The 21,186-nt window shown below is 42.0% G+C and overlaps 1 protein-coding gene across 4 annotated transcripts in view; it reads left to right on the top strand.

Annotated features, from left to right (window-relative positions):
• col15a1b (collagen, type XV, alpha 1b) overlaps window positions 1–21,128 on the top strand; it is a 59,250-nt gene extending 38,122 nt beyond the window's left edge. For 2 of the 4 annotated variants that reach the window (XM_042225853.1, XM_005936998.3), the window contains exons 15-43: window positions 510–563; window positions 694–729; window positions 860–997; window positions 1,168–1,221; window positions 1,305–1,331; window positions 1,463–1,504; window positions 1,808–1,870; window positions 2,901–2,936; window positions 3,084–3,167; window positions 3,338–3,403; window positions 3,594–3,629; window positions 3,828–3,890; window positions 4,000–4,089; window positions 7,478–7,513; window positions 7,615–7,668; window positions 8,062–8,118; window positions 8,674–8,733; window positions 9,424–9,468; window positions 10,744–10,825; window positions 10,997–11,022; window positions 11,343–11,441; window positions 11,601–11,745; window positions 11,842–11,906; window positions 12,012–12,143; window positions 12,967–13,062; window positions 13,207–13,281; window positions 13,467–13,664; window positions 14,221–14,336; window positions 16,348–21,128. In XM_042225853.1, coding sequence (XP_042081787.1) covers window positions 510–563; window positions 694–729; window positions 860–997; window positions 1,168–1,221; window positions 1,305–1,331; window positions 1,463–1,504; window positions 1,808–1,870; window positions 2,901–2,936; window positions 3,084–3,167; window positions 3,338–3,403; window positions 3,594–3,629; window positions 3,828–3,890; window positions 4,000–4,089; window positions 7,478–7,513; window positions 7,615–7,668; window positions 8,062–8,118; window positions 8,674–8,733; window positions 9,424–9,468; window positions 10,744–10,825; window positions 10,997–11,022; window positions 11,343–11,441; window positions 11,601–11,745; window positions 11,842–11,906; window positions 12,012–12,143; window positions 12,967–13,062; window positions 13,207–13,281; window positions 13,467–13,664; window positions 14,221–14,336; window positions 16,348–16,570 — 2,298 coding nt within the window. In that variant the 3' untranslated portion in view covers window positions 16,571–21,128. The remainder of the gene's footprint in view (window positions 1–509; window positions 564–693; window positions 730–859; window positions 998–1,167; window positions 1,222–1,304; window positions 1,332–1,462; window positions 1,505–1,807; window positions 1,871–2,900; window positions 2,937–3,083; window positions 3,168–3,337; window positions 3,404–3,593; window positions 3,630–3,827; window positions 3,891–3,999; window positions 4,090–7,477; window positions 7,514–7,614; window positions 7,669–8,061; window positions 8,119–8,673; window positions 8,734–9,423; window positions 9,469–10,743; window positions 10,826–10,996; window positions 11,023–11,342; window positions 11,442–11,600; window positions 11,746–11,841; window positions 11,907–12,011; window positions 12,144–12,966; window positions 13,063–13,206; window positions 13,282–13,466; window positions 13,665–14,220; window positions 14,337–16,347) is intronic. The other 2 variants (XM_042225855.1, XM_042225854.1) reach the window with 2 other exon arrangements.
• The last annotated feature ends 58 nt before the right edge of the window (window positions 21,129–21,186 follow it).

The raw sequence follows: 21,186 nt of genomic DNA, 5'->3' as shown, positions 1-21,186 counted from the left end.
GCTGCTTGATTAAAGGGATATACTGAATGTATCATCACTTCAGCTTGCTGTTAGGTGATGAAAAAAGAGGCGATAAAATCATCCTCGCCTATATGGTTGATGACATCGATCCTTCACGCTACAGCACATTTAGCTAAATGGCAAACAGTCACAAGCACCTTGATTGAAAATTGTTCAATTTATTTGTATGTTGCTGCTTTGAATTGTTTGTGCCAGTTGGACAAATAAGAGGCAATGATATAAACAGCCATTTACCATTGTCTGCGTTAAAGCAGAACGTTTCGTATTGAGGTTAAAATCATCATTTAGTGCAGAGCAGTGTTGGCATGGATGATATTATCATTTAAGGAAGCTGAAGAATCGAACAGCTTCCAAACATTCATGTATTCCTTTAAGGTGACGAGGGTCACAGTTGCACTCTGGATTGTTCCTGTTGGAACAGCCAAAGTGTGATGACTTACCACAGTTTTATTTCTCTACACTCTGCATGTGTCTTTCTATATTTCCAGGGTCCAGCAGGAAAAGCTGGTCCTCCAGGTTCACCTGGGGCTGCAGGCGAGAAGGTATGAACACCAAGAGCTAAAAGAAAAGACATCTAACCTTATTGCCAAACTTCTGCACATTTTTAGTGTAGACAGTCTTTATTAGTAATGATAGGTAACTAAAGTATATTAACTCCTTTACTTCCTTTAGGGTGAGCAAGGCCTACCTGGGCCTCCTGGGCCAAAGGTAATTTATACTACTCAAAACAGAGTCATACCTGTAAATGGCATCCTGTTCACATCGTTTGGTAGCCCACAAATAAATGCATTTCCTGTTCTTGTTGTTACTAATGAAAGTCTCCTGTTTGTCTGAGAAGGGTGAAAGTGGGTCAACGGGTGTCCAAGGAATTCCAGGGCCTCAAGGGCCTATTGGTCCAGAAGGAAAGAGAGGCCTTCCAGGCCCACCAGGACGTCCTGGCCCACCAGGGCCTCCAGGAACCAAATTCTTTGCAGAGGTGACCCAACCCAGTTTATTAATGACCTGTCCTCCACATAGCACTGCTACTATATAGCCTCATATAGATTAACGAGAGGAAAATGAGAATTGCAGTAGAAAACATTAAAAGGTCGTGTCTTTTTGATCACATTGAAGCTCAATAACTGTAGACCGTGGCTTCGTTTTCAGGATATGGAGGGATCTGGCATGACTGATCAGATTACTGGAGTCAGAGGCCCACAGGTCAGTGTGAGGGGATATATGAGTTTATGTACAGTATATCTATTGATTCATATAAAGTAATGCATCCTTTTTGTTCTTTTAAGGGTCCACCTGGCCCTCCAGGACCACAGGTAATCTGTGTATGAATTTTCAACAAATTTACAGATAGCTACAATGACATGTTTAACAACTAATACTCGACATCTGGTTACTCTTTGAGTAGGGTGCTCTTGCTGAACATACTTGTTTGTGTTTTCTGTAGGGTAGGGATGGAGCACCAGGAGCTCCAGGGCTCTCTGTCAAGGTAAATTCATTTTGGAATGACACAACTTCTATGTTTCTGATATGCAGTATCAATTATCATTCACTTATTGTTTATATTTAGTGGCCAACAGGTTGTGTATTTTATGACCTAGTTGAGAACTATTGAGCTAAAGTGTTTTTGGTCATTGATGAAACAGCCTAGTTCATCTATGTGAACTTAGCTTTCTCTAATCATTGGAATGCATGTTATATTTCACGTGAGCCACACATTACGTTAGAGTGAAATCACCATCACTCTTTGCAGCTTTTTTATTACCTCATTTTCTGATGTGTCTGATGGCAGGGTGAACCAGGAGAACCAGGACCAGAGGGTCTCCGGGGTCCTGCTGGACTACCAGGTCCTAGGGTAAGTAGCAGTGTTAGATGGCTGAGGTGGTTGGCAGTTCAAAAGTAGTTAGCAGCAAAAAAAACCAAATACTGCACACTGCAAAAATGATAAAGACAAAAAAAGGCTCTAGTCTAAAATCTTCCAGAACAGGCACCTTGTCTAAATATTGCAAAAAGCTATGTTATATATCTATAATTAATTTATTTGCCAACATTTTAGGAAACATTTTTTTACAGATAAAATGTCTGAATCTCCGTGGTAAAAACCCAACTGCAAAAAAGTTGTGATTCTGTGTAAAATGTAAATAAAAAGTGAATCCATATGAAATGCTAAAATGAGAAATTGTTACATTTCAGCAACAATATTAGCTCATTTTCAATTTCATGGCTGCAACTCATCTGAAAAAAGCTGGGACAGTGTCACGTTTACAGCTGTGTGCCACCCCCTTTTCTTGTGATGTCCGAGGAGCAGCTCGTTTGGCTGGAGGTTGTTGTTCATGACTGATGTGGGATTTTAGCTGCTATTTGTTGCATTTTTCTTTTTCTGAGGCACAAAATGTTTTCAGTTGGTGAAAGGTCTGGATTGCAGACAGTACGGTTCAGCATCTGGACTCTGCTACTATGAAACCAAGCTGCTGTAATAGCTGCAGTATGGTATTTAGCATTGTCTTTGCTGAAATGTTCAAGGACCTCCCTGAGAAAGGTGACTTGGAAGTTGCTCTAAAGCCTCTCAGCATTGATGATGCCTTAATAAATGTACCAATTCCATAGCAACCGATGCACCCTTGTACCAGACATGCAAGCTTTGTGTGGCGACAATAACTAAGACGATCCTCTTTAGCCTGGAGGACATGCTGTATGTTTTCCAACAACTCTCCCTCCACTCCCACTTTCATGCAGTGCTTGCTCACAGGGTGTCATCTGAGTGGCGGGGTAATATTGTAGGGTCACTGTTGTTGTGATTTATATAAATAAAATCGAATGCATTGAAATTAATTCGCACTATTCACTTATTCACTGTGCAACATTTTCTTCCTCTTTACAAACAGGGGGCCAAAGGAGAGAAAGGCGGTCCAGGACCCAAGGTAGGATCGGAAGATGTGATTTGTTGTATCATTTTCATTTCATCTTTCTGTTTTGTTGCTTCCTCTCATGTCTTCCAAATACCACGTTTGTTTCTAAATGTCTCTTTTTGGTAGGGGACTAATGATTTTGCATTATGTGAATTGCAGGGTGAAAGAGGAGCTGATGGCCTCAGTATCCAAGGACCACCTGGGCCTCCTGGGGCTCCTGGACCTGTCATTAATGTACATGATGTACGCACATACACACAACATGACATTTAATTGAATGAAGACTTAAGATGGAGGCAGACCAACAAACAACTGTGTGGTCGTAGTGGTAGCTGTGCAGACATGCTGCTTTTTCCATATCTCTGAATATACTAAAGGTGCCCTAATGTGATCATTATATCTTCTGTCTACAGCTGCTCTATAATGTCACAGAGGGTATCTTCAACGTCACAGAGATCAGAGGACCACCCGGGCCTACGGTGCGTAGCTTCAAGTGAACTACAGTGTGTTTTAGGTTCTTTGTTGTTCCGCTCCATCGTGGAGTATGGATGAAGGGGGTCGTAAATGAACTGATATTAAGACTCTTGCTGCAGCTGCAGGTGTGTTTGGTGAGCTTTTGCTTATGTGTATGCTTTTCTCTGCATGTGTGTGTGTGTCTGCATGCTGCAGGGTCCTGAGGGATTGCCTGGCAGAGCTGGATTTCCCGTAAGAACATTTTGCTACACCGCTTTTTGTCCCAAATGATTAAATTCAGGAAAACTGGATGTAAATATTTATGTGATTATTCTGGATTCTTTTTCTTTTGCTGTCTTTTGGCTAAATGGGGTAGGTACCAGAGAAATCTTTAAACACACGGTTTCATTACAACCTTTTCTTAATCTTCCAACTTTCATCTCTTCCTAGGGCCCCAGGGGACCAAAGGGAGACATGGGACCTACAGGTATCCAGGGCCCCGCAGGGCTTAAGGTAAGAACTGAATATGAAGATTCATAAAGCATGTTCATATACATTTCGATGCCTATGAAACAACCCTAAACACCTCTCCTCAACATAAACATACATTTAATTTTGACAGGGAGAGAAAGGAGAACCAGGGGTGACAATTGCTGCTGATGGATCTCTCCTGTCTGCACCAAGAGGCCCTCAAGGGCCCAAAGGCACAAAGGTAGCCAACAAGTGACCTTTTTACCCCTAAAAGACTTTCTATATATTTAGTTACTTTGTGGTGAAAGACTTTAATGTATTTAATAATCTGTATCTAATGCTGGAGCCAAATAATGTTTGGTCCCTGTACTAGTTTAAGTGAATTCCTGTTTATGCAGTTCCTATGCAAGAAACGTCTCCTGGATGCATTGGTACGCATGTATGTATCCTGGGGTCATCAGGTGTTTCGGGTCATCATACACCCGCGCCCAGGCGACCCAGCTGGGGGTGATCAGGCTCCGACTTGCATACCAATAGCTACCCGCGGATCAGCCCTTTTGATCTGCAGCCACCTTGTGGCTTTCTCTGCCGCTTCACTCACAGCCTGGATGGCCCTCTTCTTGGCTGCCTCAGCCACACCCACCTGGCCGAGGACTTTGCAGAGTGATCGTCCTACAAAGCCCCTTCATCCCACTTCTATGGGCTCATAGAATGTCTTCCAGCCTCTTCCCCTGCACTCCTGCACTAGTTCCTGGTACTTGGCACATTTCCTCTCATTGGCCTCCTCGATCCGCTCTTCCCATGGCACTGCGAGTTCCAGCATGATCAGATGTTTTGAGGCCTCAGAAGTGATGATCATGTCTGGCCAAAGGGATGTCTTTACTTAGAGAGGGGGGAAAGTCCAAGTTTACCAGCTTGTCTGGATCTATTTGCCTTATAGGCAAACTGGTGGGGGCGAAGCTGGGTGGGAGGCACTCCTTTATGTGTTTTAGGACCAGCTTCTCGAAGCACTTTGCAACCACTGGAGTCAGTCTGTAGTCACTGAGGCTACTGATGGTGGTGGACTTGGGGACTGGGACTATTGTTGATGATCTCAGGCAGTGAGGGACAGAGGCATGTGTCAGGGAGAGGTTGAATAGTCTGGTGAACACAGGAGCCAGCTGGTCGGCGCAGGCTTTGAGCACTCTAACACGTCGGGGCCAGCAGCTTTCCTCTGCTCTGAACACATTGCGGACCTGATGTTGTTGGAGGCTAAATGTGTGGGGGGCTGTGCTCAGAGGACGCCGTGGGCAGGGTGGGTGCATGGTGGGGGTGAATAGTCCAGTTTTGCTGCTCTGATGCCTTTTTTAAGGTCTGCCCTTGCTCTGCTGTACATGTCCTGGTCCCCAGATGTGTATGCAGAGTACAACAGTGCCTGAACCTTGCTTGTCATCCAGGGTTTACGGTTGGGGTAGACCCGGACCAGCTTTTCCGTGGTGACAGTGTCCATGCAGTGTTTGATGTAACCCAGCACTGCGGTTGTGTGAGTCTCTAGGTCATCCTGTTCAAAGACACTCCACTCTGTGAGAGCAAAACAGTCCTGCAATTGAGCGAGAGCTTCCTCAGAAATGGTGTTAATGGTTCTGATGGTGGGCTTTGTCCTTCTCCTGAGTGGTGTGTATGCCGGGACAACGAGTAGGGAGAGGTGGTCGGACATGCTCGGGTGGGGGAGGGGAACACATCTGTAGGCTTAATATTTGAGTAAACATGATCCAGGGTGTTATTTCCACTCGTAGGGCATTTCACATGTTGTACAAATTTAGGCAGCACAGTTCTTAAGCATGCTCTGTTGAAATCCCCTGCAATGATGTGTACTCCCTCTGGGTATGTCCGTTGCTGTTCGGAGATCATGTCGTGCAGGTGTGCAAGGGCTGAGCTAGCATTAGCGTCTGGTGGTATGTAGACTGCTGTTATTAGCACTGCAGGCAGTTCTCTGGGCAAGTAGAAAGGTTTGCACATGACAGACATTGCCTCTATGTCCGGGGAGCAGACTGTGGCGATGATCTTGGTGTTTGTGCACCAGTTGTTATGTGTGTAAATGCACAAACCTCCTCCTCTGCTTTTCCCCGCTGTAGACTTTCTGTTGCTCCGGTGCATTGTGAGGTCTGCTAGCTGCATTGAGGCATCAGGAATTCCCTCTCGTAGCCATGTCTCCATGAGGACCAGGATGTCGCAGACGATTGGCTGTGCGGCGAGAAGTGGGTTCAGTTCGTCTATTTTGTTGACGACCGACCGTGCATTGGTCAGGAAGATGCTCGGGAGCAGTGGTTTGAAAGGCTGCTTCTTTAGTCTGGCTAGCAGGCCCAACCGGCATCCCCGCTTTTGTTTGCGTTCCTTCCGCCGCCTGCGTTTCTTGGCAGAGCTGATAACAATCCACGGAGCGCCCGATGTTCTCGCTATCTCCGGGGGGATGTTGTGCATCCTCTGATAATCACTGGTAATGGGGATCTGGCTGTTATATCTGATCTTGCATGATTCCAGATGGTTGTAGGAAAACTTGGCTTTACAATAAGAAAAACAAAAGAAGAAGAAAAAGAGGAGAAACAAAAAAGAAAGGCACCTAAGTGGAGAGCATAGAGCCGCTGCATCTGTGCGCGCCGGCATCTTGTCCTATGTGCTGGAGGAACTTTAGCTGTTTACCCAGGTCAGCCCGTAGCTGCCAATCAGAGGCTGTGTTGAGGAGGCCGGTTGTTAACCGTGGACATGCCTGGGATTTCTCTCCAGCCTTAATGAAAGAGATTGCCTTCTTCGGAGCGTGATGGTGCTGGTGTTGATTGCTGAGGCAATCTGCTCAGCAACTACTCTGAGCACCTGGTCATGATGCTAATGATACCGAACATCAGCCAGGGCCGTCGGGCTGCTGCTGAGGAGGTGTTCTAAGGTGCCTCTTCCAGACCACAGCGGACAGGCAGATGTCTTGCTCTTCCCCCACACAAGGAGGTTTACTGGGCTTGGCAGGGTGTCGTATACTGCCTGCACGAGGAATCAGACACGGTGGAAGTCTGCCTGAATGATGTTTGCTCAGGTGACCTTGCACTGCAAGGTACTGTCTCACCTTGTCCACGCTCCCTGCCGCCTGAGTCCTACGGCCCTGCTTACTCGCTCATCCTCCTCACCTGCACGGACCTCTTCCTGGAGTAGCTGGTGTCTCTCCTTTCCCTGTGCCCTGCTGACCTGGGCCTTCGGAAGTACCCCAAGCCTGTTCTCCCTGTTGCTAAGACCCCCACCAGTGTCTTTTGTCTTATACGTGACTCTGCCACTTTAACTGCCTTCTCTGCCTTCCACTTTCCTTAAATGAACTATTAACATAGAATACTAACCTCGGTCCCTAAATAATGCAAGTCCTAGTTTTTGTTAACAAGGGTGCCATGAAGGTTGAAACTGAAATTTGCTCAAGGTATAAATAGGTCTAAGTGCTTTTAAGGACCTTTCATGGTGGCCACATTGGGTTTTTTAATGAAAAAGAATGACCTAGAATAACATCTTTGTTATTTTATAGAAAGAACTAGTCTGAAACTATGAAAGCAACCCACCGCTGTCATTACTTCCACCTATGTAATTCTCACATTTTGCTGCTTTACTGTGCACAGGGTGACCATGGCTTCCCAGGACCTACTGGACTTACGGTGAGTTTTATGAGAACATCACAGTAAGGAAATTCCTGCTACACATTCATCCTTTATGTATGTTATTACACTGAATATAAGTGTGTGTTTGTTTATTTCAGGGTCCAATAGGACCTCCTGGACAAAAAGGAGAATATGGTTTCCCCGGGCGACCAGTGAGTAATTTTGCATGTTTGATTATTAAGATATGAACGCCTCATCTATAGGTTAAAAGTGTTCTGAACTTGCACATGAAAGTCAAGGGAAACACAGAACCACTGAGTGGAATATACTTGCCAGTGATTAGCAGAACGATGTGTCATGTTTTTCAGCATACTGATTTTTTCCCTAACTAGTCATAATGGGAAATGACAAGCTGCTTGGTGGTTTTCTCCTTTCGATTCACTTTTAAATATAAGAACTACATTCATAACGCTCTTGTTTCTGTGCCTTCAAACACTTTTCTCCCTATCATGCATGCACTCACAGTCCAATGGATTCTGTTCAGTGTTTGGGAAAACCTCTTGAGCCAAAAGTACTGAAGCTTTTCCGTTCTTCCCTCTATGTAGGGGCGACCTGGTATCCCAGGGAGAAAAGGTGACAGAGGAGATTCTGTTGGCCCACCGGTAAGAGAATTAAGGCATGAAGGGATTGCAGAGAGAGAGAGCATTATTTTACATTTAAATCATCCATGAGTAGTATACTGTTGCATTTTATCATCATATCGTGAATCATTCTTCAGCCAGTTATTTTACAGCTAGTACATCTGACTATAGTGTGTGGCACAACTGTTGAAACTTCCCCATGTAATCATTGGATGGGTAGCGCACATCTCAGCAGCAAAACCCCAGCGCCAAACCCAACAATATGACCCCCTATGAGCAAGCACTTTGGCAACAGTGGGAAGGAAAAACTCCCTTTTAAGAGGAAGCAGCAGGCTGGAGGAGCTTCAATAAATGCCATATATGAAACTGATCTGATGTGTCGAAGTTGATGTCGTGGCCCGTCTAAATTAATCCTCAATATACATTCACACACCAAGACTCAGACATAAGCACAGACACTGGCAGGCCGTTTTTGACATCATTGTAATCATTTTTTTTGAATAGTCATTGCCATTCTTGTATGTGTGTTTGTAGCGACATCATGTTTGTTACAAATAGTTTTATTCTCTGTCTCAGGGACCTCCAGGTCCTCCCGGCCCACCTGGACTTCCAGGAAGAATTATTGGCCTGAATGGAGTAAGTATGACTCAGAGAAGCAAAACATCAGTCACTAGCATATTTACTGGCCAGTTTATAAGGCAGTTGCACTTCCTATATTAATTCCATCTCAAACTCCAGAGAATAGGTGGGGAGTGTCAACATCAGCGAGGACCTGGTTCTGAATGATGACTGATCATTTGTGTCCCTGTGTTACTGTTCTCACATCTCACACATGTGCAAAGGAGACAGGACAGCATAGAGAGTGCACGATGACATCAGCGGACAGCAAAAGTATTAGTTCTGATTAGGTTCAAGTCTTTTTATGAATAATACCAGTTTATATAACCAGCAAGAACTGACAATATTGCAAACCAGAACTACCAAATCTTACATGGTTTTTGCCTCAATTCATAATTCAGGATTTACTCACTGGTTTTAACTCACCACCTTAAAGTACCTTAAAAATATGTCTGGCTGAATTTTCCTGACTAGTTACGAGTTTTATCCTGCTTGTTGAAGAGTGTTGACATTTTTAATAAATGCTGCCAAAATTTCAGTAAGTTATAAGCAGCCGATTGTCTCTCTGTATAAACTTTTATACATAAAAAGCGGTAAACGTGGAAAAACATGACTAATGCTCGTGTGCAGGTTATGATCGTGACTCATTTGACATGGTGGGTGATTGACTTGTAGTCTGATTCCGCTGCTCTTCTTTGAATCTTAAAGACAGTGTTCCCGGTGCGCCCCAGACCGCATTGCAAAATGGGACGAGTAAGTCTGAGTCTGACCATCTGATTGGTTCATTTCAGTTGGAAGTTCTGTTGGTGTGAGGGTGTCACAGCATGGCAGCTCTCTGGTGTGGGCCTCAACCCATTCCCCATTTCCTCTCCGTGTTTTTCTTCCCTTCATTTTGTCCTTCTTTGCTCTCCTAATGGTTTTTGAAAAGGCAACATGAATGTGGAGCTGGCCCTAATTCCTCTGGCTTTAACATGTGGTTGTTTTGTATTCTGTATATGATTCATAACTAGATTACCAAAAGCTCAACATTTTCTTCAAATTACCCAAAGACCAATTCATATATTTGGTACCATCAGTACCTCTTACTTCACTTATACTTCAATCCAATCTTTCCACTCAGTACAAACACTGATATGCCAGATGTTAAAGGGGGGGCGGGGTCTAAATTCTGCTTGCCTTCTCTGTTTCTTCCCCTAATCATCGTCTCAGGAAGAGGATGCTGTGTAAACCTTTGAAAAGAAGAAGGAAACAGACATCCTTTTACTGCATGTAGATCAGAATTGGTTCAATCAATTGGAGAAAAAAAACAGTCTGTGTGGAGGTGGTCACTTCTATTTTTAACAACCTTTTTTCTTATTGTAATGAAATAATGATAAACCCATCTCTGATCTACATGTTCTCAGATAAACAAGGTTCGTGACCTTCAGTACCTTCTGTCGTGGTGCTGAGTGTTTGGTTTGTTTGAGCCTTCTCTTAGAAGTGACACCATGTGGAGACATGGTGTGCTGAAAACACCACGATGACTGCTTGGCTAAACTTACTTGGAATTAAAAATGTTTTTTAGGTAGTTAATGAAGTGCAGTAACAGGACATTCTCTGTGTAAATGGCCTCTCTGCCATCTGTCAGAGGGCTTTGGGAGGTCTTCAAGTCGACTTTTGGTAAAAGTCATCCTTCAATGAAAAGCTTAAATCCACCATAATTTTTTCATCAGCCTTTTATAACACGTTGCTTGCTTGAACCTTAATCCTACATTTTAACCCAGGATGAGTGCTGCAGTCTGTAGCATGCATCCCTTGTATTTAACAGGTCTTTATGTAATCCTGACAATAATTTTTAGCTTTGATCTGCTTGTCTTTTTTACAATAATCCATTGTTTTTACCATAGTCTCTGATTGTGACTTTTGACTTTGCAAATTAACTTTCTGATGTTCACTTGTTTGTTCTGTTGTGTAACCCGACTGTAAATGTGTATAAGGGCCAGCTTCCCAACACAAATGTTATCTCAATGACGATGTATTTGTGCATAGGAGTCAATGACAAGGGGACATTCAGCTGGACCTAAAGGAGACAAAGGAGATGAGGGATTACCTGGGGAGCCAGGAACTCCTGGTGAGATCTTAAGATGACAGGATAGTGGACAGTGGTGGAAGTTCATTTTAAATATGGTCAATGTATCATGAGGCCAAAGTATATGGAAGTTCTGTCTATCAGCTGACATTTCACACCAAATGTTCTGCTGCTTGCTTTGTGTGATTTGATATGTGTAATTTTTCTTCTTAGGGCTCACATTTCCAGATGGAAATGTGGTGAGTACTCACGTACAACACATAATACACAGTCGTGGTAAAAAAAAAAAAAAAGTACATCTGCTTGGTTTTGCGTATCAGGACAAATTATTAAAATAATCTAGGAAGTAATAACTTTTCATAGTACGGCAGTTTAAATGTATAGCTTCTCAGATGTAACAACTTTAAACTATAAAACCAAGCTAACGCACAAATAAAACATTAAAACTGACAAACTGGCACTTGTTAAGCATTTAAGACTGAAATATGTGCTAATACACTAGAAATGCACCTTGATGGTGGCAGAGTGGTGAATCCTGAGCACTCTTTTGATCTCTCAGGGGACTAAAGGTGATCAGGGATACAAAGGTCAGAAGGGAGAAAAAGGGGATGCGGGCCTGCCTGGTCCTCTGGGGATCCCAGGGAGGTCAGGCCTTGTGGTAAGTTAAGCTATGTGGTAAAAATACTATTCTAGAACAGGAGGTTATTTAAAAAAATATTTTAAAATGATTATTTGTAAAAGCCGGATCTTCTGGCCAAAGCTGTGCAAATTATACCACTCTTTTACAATGAATTGAATTCTTCTGTTGTTTCTCTAGGGTCCGAAAGGCGAATCCATTGTTGGTCCAATGGGTCCTACTGGTTCTCCTGGTCAGCCTGGACCTCCAGGATTTGGACGGTCTGGACCTCAAGGTCCGCCTGGCCCTCCTGGGCCCCCAGGACCACCCCCTCCATACGGATCAAGTATGTGTGTCTATAAAGTTAAAACAAGTACCAAGTCACAGCCTGTACTACATGTGTATTGATTGTATGAGTTTAAAGTAATTGTGTTGTCATCAGCTGTCAGTGTCCCCGGCCCTCCCGGTCCTCCTGGTCCACCGGGCTCTCCAGGATATGCAAACTTTGTAAGAAACTGCTGAGGTGTAACCATACTTGGAATAAATGGAGAATCAAATGATTAGCTAACATTTTAAAGTGTCATCTCTGATGCTCTGATGGTTTGTGTTCAGGTTACCAGCTATAAGACAATCCACGCCCTCACCCAAGAGGCACACCATGCTGCTGAAGGTACCTTGGCATATGTGTCTGAAAGGGGAGGCGAGCTGTACATCAGAGCACGCAATGGTTGGCACAAGATCCAGGTGTGTAGGACGAGACCAGAAAGATTCAATATCTTTCAGGATATAATATCCTCTATAAGATCATCGTCCGCTGCATCTTCCTGTGAAGCTTCTACATTCAAATCACTGTCCAAAAGAATTGATTTGTCCTCTTGTACTGTAGAGTTTCACCACACGTCTCAAACATGTGCAAACAGCAACATTATAGTCTCCTTCAAACTGCTTTTAGCGGTATAGCATAGAGCAGGGTTGTCCAACTCCAGTCCTCGAGAGCTACTGTCCTGCAGCTTTTAGACGCATCCTTGTTCCGACACACCTGAATCAAATGAATGGCTTGTTATCAGGCCTTTGCCAAACTTGATGGCTGCTGAAGAGGTAATCCCACCAGAATGCGAACAGAAATGGTTCCTCTGGATTACCGACAGCCAGAGATGATGGGCATCACTTATCAACTTTGACCCAAGATGCTTCAATTGTGTGTGTTCAGTATTACATATATGTGTTTTGTTTTGATTATTCAATTAATGTATTATTTTGTAAACTTGTCTTGTGTTTTCACTTGTCTGTTATTTGTTCCGATTATTTGCTCAAATATTTATGGAAAGGACTTTGCAATAATTTATTTAAATGAATAACTGAAGTGCTATGTGCAAAAATGCTGGACTGGACATCATTTTATATCAAACACTATATAAAATACAAATATTACTGTATTCTTCTCTTTGGATTTTGCCAGTGTGGCCTATTAATGCTGGTGGTAGTTTGTGTCTCACTGACATCAAGAGTAAACTGCAGTGTGTGTGTGTGTGTGTGTGTGTGTGTGTGTGTGTGTGTTCTGTGTCAGCTCGGAGAGTTAATCCATTATGAACCTTCATCAGACACATCTCAGTCCCTCAGCAGACCCGGAGAATGGAGTAGAGCCCATAGGATGCAGAGCCAGGTCCAAACACCAATGCACACACACTGAAACCTCACTGAACAGAACTTTGAAAGCAACTTTAAAAAAAAAAAAATTAATTCAAAGTTGTTGTTTTTTTGTTTTTGTTTTTTAAAAACACACTTATCCAACTTTTTTGTTGAACAGGAGCTGCAGGAGGGAAGCAGAGGATACCAGCACAGTTATAACCTGCTACCACAGCATTTCAATGCCGTCTCTGGGGTGAGTCCAAACACATATTAGGCATACTCATCACAAATGAAGCCCAATTCCAAACCCAGAGGGTGAAAATGAATTGGCTCACTGGAGGCCTTTCAGATTTTATATTTCATCTGTAATGAAGAGCACATCAGGTATGACTGAGAATACTTTCTCTAATCTTTGTGCTCCATTTCTCTTTCGTCTAGCTTCATCTCGTAGCACTGAACGCCCCGCTCAAAGGAGATATGCGTGGCATCCGCGGAGCAGACTTCCAGTGTTACCAACAGGCACGCGCCGTGGGGCTCACCTCCACATACAGAGCCTTCCTGTCATCACACCTTCAGGACCTGGCAACCATTGTCAGAAAGGCTGACCGCAATGACATGCCCGTGGTTAATCTGAGGGTGAGCAGGTTTCATAGCACTACACAATACATGATGCAACACTTGGCTTTCTTTTCCAGCAGGAATATTTTCAGTATCAAATAAAATAGAGAGTAAAAGCGAGTGGCACATTTAAAAGATAGACAACAAAAAAATATGTCTTGTAAGTAGTGTAAGAAGAGAAATTTAAGATACTCTATAATACAACCTGCAAACCCCTAGTAACACTGTGAAACAACATTGTAAGAAGGGGAAGTTAGTATGCTCTACAGGACATACTATAATAACAGTTGTGATAATCTAAGAAGGGGAAGTATCGTTCCTTCCTTGTTCCACTGCACCTACATCTTTAGTAGTATTTTTAGGTATCAGAAATTAGACCCAAATTCAAAGGAATTACACGGATATCAAACCTTAACCCTGAGTGCATTATGTGGTTTTCTTCAAACAAAGAACAGATTATTCCACAAAGTAGAAGTGATATATTTTCTGGGGTTTTGTTTTTCTCATTTAAAACACGTTATTTTTAACAGTTGGCATCTTCTTAAGCAAGTTTTTCCCCCTGTCCTGCCCTCAGGGTCAAGTGTTGTTCAATAGTTGGATGTCCATCTTCTCTGGGAATGGAGGCGTGTTTGATCCGTCCACACCCATCTTCTCCTTTGATGGACGCAATATAATGAGTGACTCGGCTTGGTAAGTGGGTGGGGGAAAGTAGGGGAAAGCATGTGTAGCAAAGGAATGAAAAATGATGCCATTTGCCAAAAATGATTTATTTAGGAGTTCCAGTTGGGCTAAAATGTTGGATAGAACGATTTTTATGATGTACAGGCCATAAATTTCATGTTCATGTGGACAGCAGCTCTCACTCAGATGAACAGTGGTACTGGCAAATGCATTTACGAGCACTTTTTAAGCATTTATGAGAACATGATGGAAGATGGAGAGTTTTTTTGTTGTCTTTTATTGAGAGTGAAAAAACAGTTTTCTCAGTCAGTTGGCAAATTGATCAGAAATACCAAAATCCTGCTCCACTCCTCAACTCACAGAAGGTTCTGGTGATATATAGCTTCTTTGTCAGCCTGCATAAATTCTCCTGTTTGTGCTGCGGGGGGTCAGTTATGAAAAGGTAATAAAGCCAGATAAACTTTGGTTGAACTGGACTATTGATGAATAAAGTCATCAATAGTCACATCCATCTTTCATATATAGTCACAGGCATTTTTAATTAAAGGTACAGTCAGGAGTTTGTTCTGTCTTCAAACAAATGACTCCATTCTCATAAACTTAGAAATAATCCGCAAAAAACACATAGTGGGTTTGTAAAAGCAGCCATGTTGCCCCATCTCCATAAACACAACGGCCACGATGGACATTGCCATTACACCTGATTGTGTTTTATGTATGTGATTAGTGACCAGCCACATATGTAGTATGCCAGTCAAGAGGAAAGAACTGATAGACATTCAGGTTTCATAAAGGCAAATTTGAATTGCTTATTTACACCCAATATTTTCAGAATTACTTAGACAGCTGACCCTCCTGCCTTCAGGCAGCTGCAAAGAACCAGCTAAACACCCAGTTATGCATGTTATGAAGAATGTTAGCCTCGAATGTCCTAAAAATCAGCCCCCCCGATAAACAGTTTGCTTACATTTTCACATCAAATACGGGCTTATTCAATAAGTTTCACTAATGTTGACTCACAGCAGCTAACAGCAGCTAACAGCAGCTAACAGCAGCTAACAGCAGCTAACTCACCTCAGTTTCCCCGTCATTGGTCAGAAATGAGCTTGCATCAGACTCCTCTGAGTTTTATAGCCTCCTTCAGCCTAAATAGTCGTGGATGTTTCTCAACCAGCATTGACAGCTGAGGTAAACGCTCTAAATTTTATGTTTTTGGCTGACTTTGTCCTACAGTAGCCACCATAGCTAGGATTATGCACTTGAATTGAGAAGGGTAAAAAAGAAGAAGTCATTTGACTGCAATCTACTGACATCTAGTGGTGAGATTTTTCACACTTTAACAAGCGTTCTTAAACCAATAAACTCAGGCCGCAGTGAGCAGACTTCATGGATTCATAAACCAAAGAAATATTTTATTTTTCCCTACTGTCACTAATCTGTGCCAGTGTATGCCATGCGATGAACTAAGAAGCACAGAAAAGCAAAGGCATGTGTTGCATTAGCCTGACAGTTTTATCAATCAGCTAAGAGTGATATTCAAAATTATAGTTTTAGTTGTAGAGTTATGAGCTCATAAGGAGTAACTCTCGGATTCAGTTTGGTCCTAATAACACACGAATGGGAAGCTTCTTACCTCAAGGCACCAGGAGATGATGCACCTGTCTAATTTTAGATAATGAGGAGACAGGAGTAGCAAAAAGTTGAACTGTTGTATAACAGTGCATCTTAAAGTACAAAGAAAACATTAACTAAAGCTGCCCAGTAAGCTCAATATTTCCTTGTAAAGAAGAATACTGGTCAGTCTTCCAGCTGGACAGGCAAAACCATGTGGAGAACTCAGACACAAGAATGTGCAAACTTCACACACACAGGCTCTTTCTGCTGTGAACTGCCTTCAAAGAAGTAGCTGCAGTCGACCTCAATGCCCTTGTCTTCCATTTGTCCGTCTTTACCTAAACTGCTATAGCACAGGGACAGTCTGTGTAAAATCCACACCAAGTCTCTCTCCGTTTTCCCATAGGCCAGAGAAGCTGGTTTGGCATGGCTCCAGCACCACGGGCATCCGCCTGACCACTAACTACTGCGAGGCCTGGAGGACAGCGGACATGGCGGTGACGGGTCAGGTTGCCCTGCTGCAGACGGGACGACTGTTAGGGCAGCACGTGCGCGCCTGCTCCAACCACTATGTAGTGCTGTGTATAGAAAACACATATGTGGGCAACATGCATCAAAGGAGGAACTGAGCAAACAAACACACACACATAAACACATGCAGGCATGATCTAAGTAGAAGATGTGACACATGAATGGGAAACACATGCGGGCACATAATGATGTACTTCAGCTCCCACATGCAAACATACCGAGAAACACTCCCACACTAACATGCATTCACATTTAAAGAGGACTCATACTCATTTCCAGCTCCATATTTTTATTTTTGGACTGTGCTAGAGTAACTTTGCTTTATTCACAATCCAAAGTAATCCTTATTTATCTTATACTGAGGAAGCACTTCAGTGCAGCCACGCCCCTTCTAAGAAGTTTCTTCTGATTGGCTGCCACTCATAAACACAGAATTCAGAATTCAGTAGCAGGTGGGCGGGACTTTTACACTCACAGTCTGAACTGCGATATGACGAGATCCTCTCAAATTCATTAAAAGGCCCAGAGACTGAACCTTTGGCCTCATTATTTGAAACTTTGGTCATCCTTGTAACACTGTAACAACAAAAATATGATAGAATTAGGCTTAAAAATAAGACAAAAAAGGAAGAGCAGTAGGTCCTCTTTAAGTTTTCTTTGTATTGGTTTCATGTTTAGTTCCCACTCGAAGCCGGATTTAAGCCTGCGGGTCTTACATGTCTGTCCGTGTCTAGATTTTTCTTAGCCGTCTGCATCAAACAGGCTACAGTTACCATGCATAAATTTGTCTGCAAGACCAAGTGAGAATGAAGGGCTTCAAATTAAAATGAGGTCATAATCATATATGTACTTTATTGGAGATTAAAAAAACGTGTCAGTATTTTTTTAAACAGCAGGGGCTCTCAATTCAAATATTAGTCATATTGAAACCGTGCTTTCATTGTGCGCTACGTCTGATGCTTTTAGTGAGCCTGCGAGTCAGCAGCAGGGCAGTGTATGCCACAGTGAGTCAAAATGAACCAATGTGTGTTTGAGTTCACTGGTACCAAAGTTTCCCAAACACATAAGCACATTTGAAGCATGTGGAAACAGCTGTACACACGTCTTAGACTTTAGTCACTAACTAATGACTGATGTGTCACCAGAAAATGGCACGAGTGTTAATTTCTTACATCCGGGGATGAATGACGGATGAATGGGGGATTTGGCAAGCAGGGGAAAAACACTCAAAAGACACTTCATTAGATATACTGGTTAAACTAGTCATCAATCTCATGGCATTAACTGTAGACATGGTCAACTGGACTTGAAGTTCAAAACAAACACCAAAATGTGGAAGAAAGGTGAAAAAAGAAAGAAAGGTTTAAGTCTGAATGTGGCACGGTTGTTGGTATTTCAGAAACTGCTGATCTACTGGATTTTCAGGGTTTATGGAAAATTATGATAGGTAGACACCAGTAACTCAAATAGCTATTTGTTACAAACAAAGGATGTAGAAGAGCATCTCTGAACACATGACATTAAAGCAGATTGGCTACAGCAGCAGAAGACCACACCCTCTGCTACTCCTATTGGCTAAGAACAGGAATCTGAGGCTACAGGTCACACAGGCTCACAGTAGCAGGCTGGAAAAACCTTGCCTTGTCTGATGAGTTTTGATTTCTGCTTCAACATTCAGGTGATAGGGTCACAGGTAATCTCAAACTGATTCTTGAACATGACTATGAGTCCACCTGATCCCAATCTGGTAGAGCACCTTAGAAATGTAGAATGGGAGATTCACATCATGGAAATTTGCAGCAGCTCTGCAAAGCAGGGTCCAAACTTGTATTGGCGAAGTGTAACTAACGACGTGGATTTGTTTTCCTTTTGGTCAACTGACTTCCACTGCTGCTGGGACTGAGGTTTACAGCTCTATGAGGATTTAGCTGACGGCACTCTACGATATATAAAAGCAGTGATACTAACAAGGACAATCATTTTTAAATTCGTCCTTGATCTGTCACAGTGTAGCCTGTCGGATAGCCTTTGTCCTTGTGTTTTCTTCCTTTTTTTAACATTACATTTTAATCTGATATTGAAAACATTAATCTTTTTTTTTTAAAGCATGATAAGACTACAACAATAAAAAAGTACAGGTGATACTGAAGGCTTCAGCATAGGCTAACTGCACTATGATGCCCCCTGCTGTAAAACCACCAGTTTTGTTTACGCCATTTTTTTTTTCAAAGCTTAGTCCTACAAATTCGATTTCTTTTGTTCTGCGTCCTTTAATAAAACTTCACCATTAACACATCTCTTTTGAAGTAACAATATTAGAGTGGACATCAACATTAATATGTACTGTAGCAGGACCTAGCGTGAAAACAGTCAGCTCACATTCAGATTTGCTTGTGTGAGGTTGGAACATGTATGTATATAAATATATATATATGTATGTGTGTTGTTTATTTTTTACTCTGTAGGTTTTGTATGAAGCACACTAAAAGACTGAAGGCCTCCTCCCACCGCGCTTTCACTGAGGCGTAGCTTGTTTTTCTGCTGTCTGACTTTAATGTCTCTGTTCAAACAAAACTTGAGGTTCTGAGGAAAAAACTGACGGTTTGTACTGACTGACTGGTGCTCACTGAATAAAATGTCACGTGGTGGTTTTTTTGCTTTTTTTTTTTTTTTATAAGTTGTGGCTCATTTATGTCCTCCAACATGTGTTCAACACAATCATCAAATGTCATGCAGAAGAACCAATGAGAACATTGGTAAGCTAGCAAAAAAACAGCTTTTTATGTAAACTGCTGCATTGTCATTTAGCTTTGAAGAAGTGCATTTTATATTAGGAATCGTACATTTAACCAATTTCTTTCCCCCACAGTCAGCAGTTTGCAGATGCATCACATATCAGTAGTAGTTCTCAGTGAGAGGCTAAAACATGTTGTAACAGTCACAGTAATTAGTAATCAGGAATTTTTAAAATGTTAGCTAATATTACCCTATTAGTCAACATTGTTAGCTAACATTGTTAGCTAATAGGGTAATGGGTCACACCAGTTCAAAAGGCTTGTTGCAGCAAAGCCCCTGAAAGCACCAGACTTCTGTGAATATGAATTCATATTTAATCTTTCATTTATATGAAGTTTAGACAATTGGATGTGCAATTTTTTCTTTTTTGCTAGGAAAACAGGAAATGGGCGCAGAAATGTACTAAATCATCCAAATGTACATCGAAATAACGCAAAAGTAGAGCTTGTGAACACAAGCAGCGCAGCCTGATCTCTCTTAGGCAAGCTTTCTTGTCATTTCAGAAATAGTTCTGTGTTTTGAAGGACATACTGAAGATCTTTGGATGTTGGCTGACTTAAGTTGGGTTTTCTCTTAGAACCTTGAACTCTGGGTTCTACCCAGCAGTGTGTTTGGGATAACTGTCATGTTGGATCAAAATCTGACTGTATTTTCAGTGTTTATAGTTCCATCAGTTTTAGCAAGATCCCCAGCTCCAAATCATGGTATAGCCTCCACCATGTTTTACAGATGGTTCTACAGTCACAGTTGTACCTCTCTCCTAACCTCCTCCACAAAGATTGACATCCACCAAAAATTTCAAATCTGGATTAATCACTTCATAAGACATGTTGCCACTTCTTTTCAGTCAAACTTTGGTCTAATTTGACATACCACAGGTTCTTCTCTCGGATCTCTTCCCTGTTACCTTTAAAGGTACAGTTAGCTATTTTTTGAGATTATATGATAATAAATAATATCATCATCATAAATATATACCATTAGAGTAATTTTACCATTTCACTGTAACTGTAAAAAAATTTTAAACAAACTTTAATTTTAGGTTTATGAGAATTCATCTACTAACATACATAACATTGCCAAAGATAGAGGAGAAAAACAAGCTTGTAGGCGTTTGTGTGCCATGGAGGCAAATTTTAATTTGTGCCAACACTTTCAGAAAGAAGATATGAGGGAGCATAGCTATGTTTTATCTTCGGAGGTCTCCTTCACCAAAGAGGTGAAAACATGAAGGAAAGAAACAACCTGACCGACATTTTAATAAAACACCATCTCATCCCTCCTCACCTCAACAGTCAACTCCAGAAGTAAAGTTGGGGCTCTAACACAATGTTTCTCTATTCCCAATATTTCACAATTACTTAATGTTAGTAGCAGCGGTAGGAATCAACAAAGTACAAATACTTTGTTACTGTACTTAAGTGGATCTGTAGCTTATTTTCTGACAACTTTTTACTTTTACTCTGTAAATTTTTCTGAAAATAGTTGTACTTTTTACTCCTTACATTTTCAAAACAGGCTTATTACGTTAGTTTCAACGGTATTATTTATAGCATTCATACTTAGTTGTCCATAAGTTGTGGTGGCCTGTCATCAGCTTCTAGCTGGCGCTAAAGAAGAGGAGCGAGCGTAAGGGGAATAACATTTTTTTAACCAACAAGTAATTTCAAATGCAACGTTTCTGTCCACACAGACAGTTTGTACAGTCTGTTATTCAAATGTTGCATAAAAATACTTCACAGAATTTTACCTTTATACTGTCTAGAATAAAGACATACAGCCTTCTCCAGGGTAAACAGACCAGTTTCTTACCTGGCATGCTGACTGTTTGCTGAGGTAAACATACTCAGTTTTTAAAGTGATTTTTTCTGGGGGGGGAGGGGGGAGATTGTAAAACAATGCAAATTACTAAATCGAC

Source organism: Haplochromis burtoni, unplaced genomic scaffold (assembly GCF_018398535.1).
Source record: "Haplochromis burtoni strain Fernald_Lab_line unplaced genomic scaffold, NCSU_Asbu1 Contig_185, whole genome shotgun sequence".
In the NCBI taxonomy this organism is placed as follows: domain Eukaryota; kingdom Metazoa; phylum Chordata; class Actinopteri; order Cichliformes; family Cichlidae; genus Haplochromis; species Haplochromis burtoni.
This window is presented reverse-complemented; position numbering and strand designations above follow the sequence as displayed.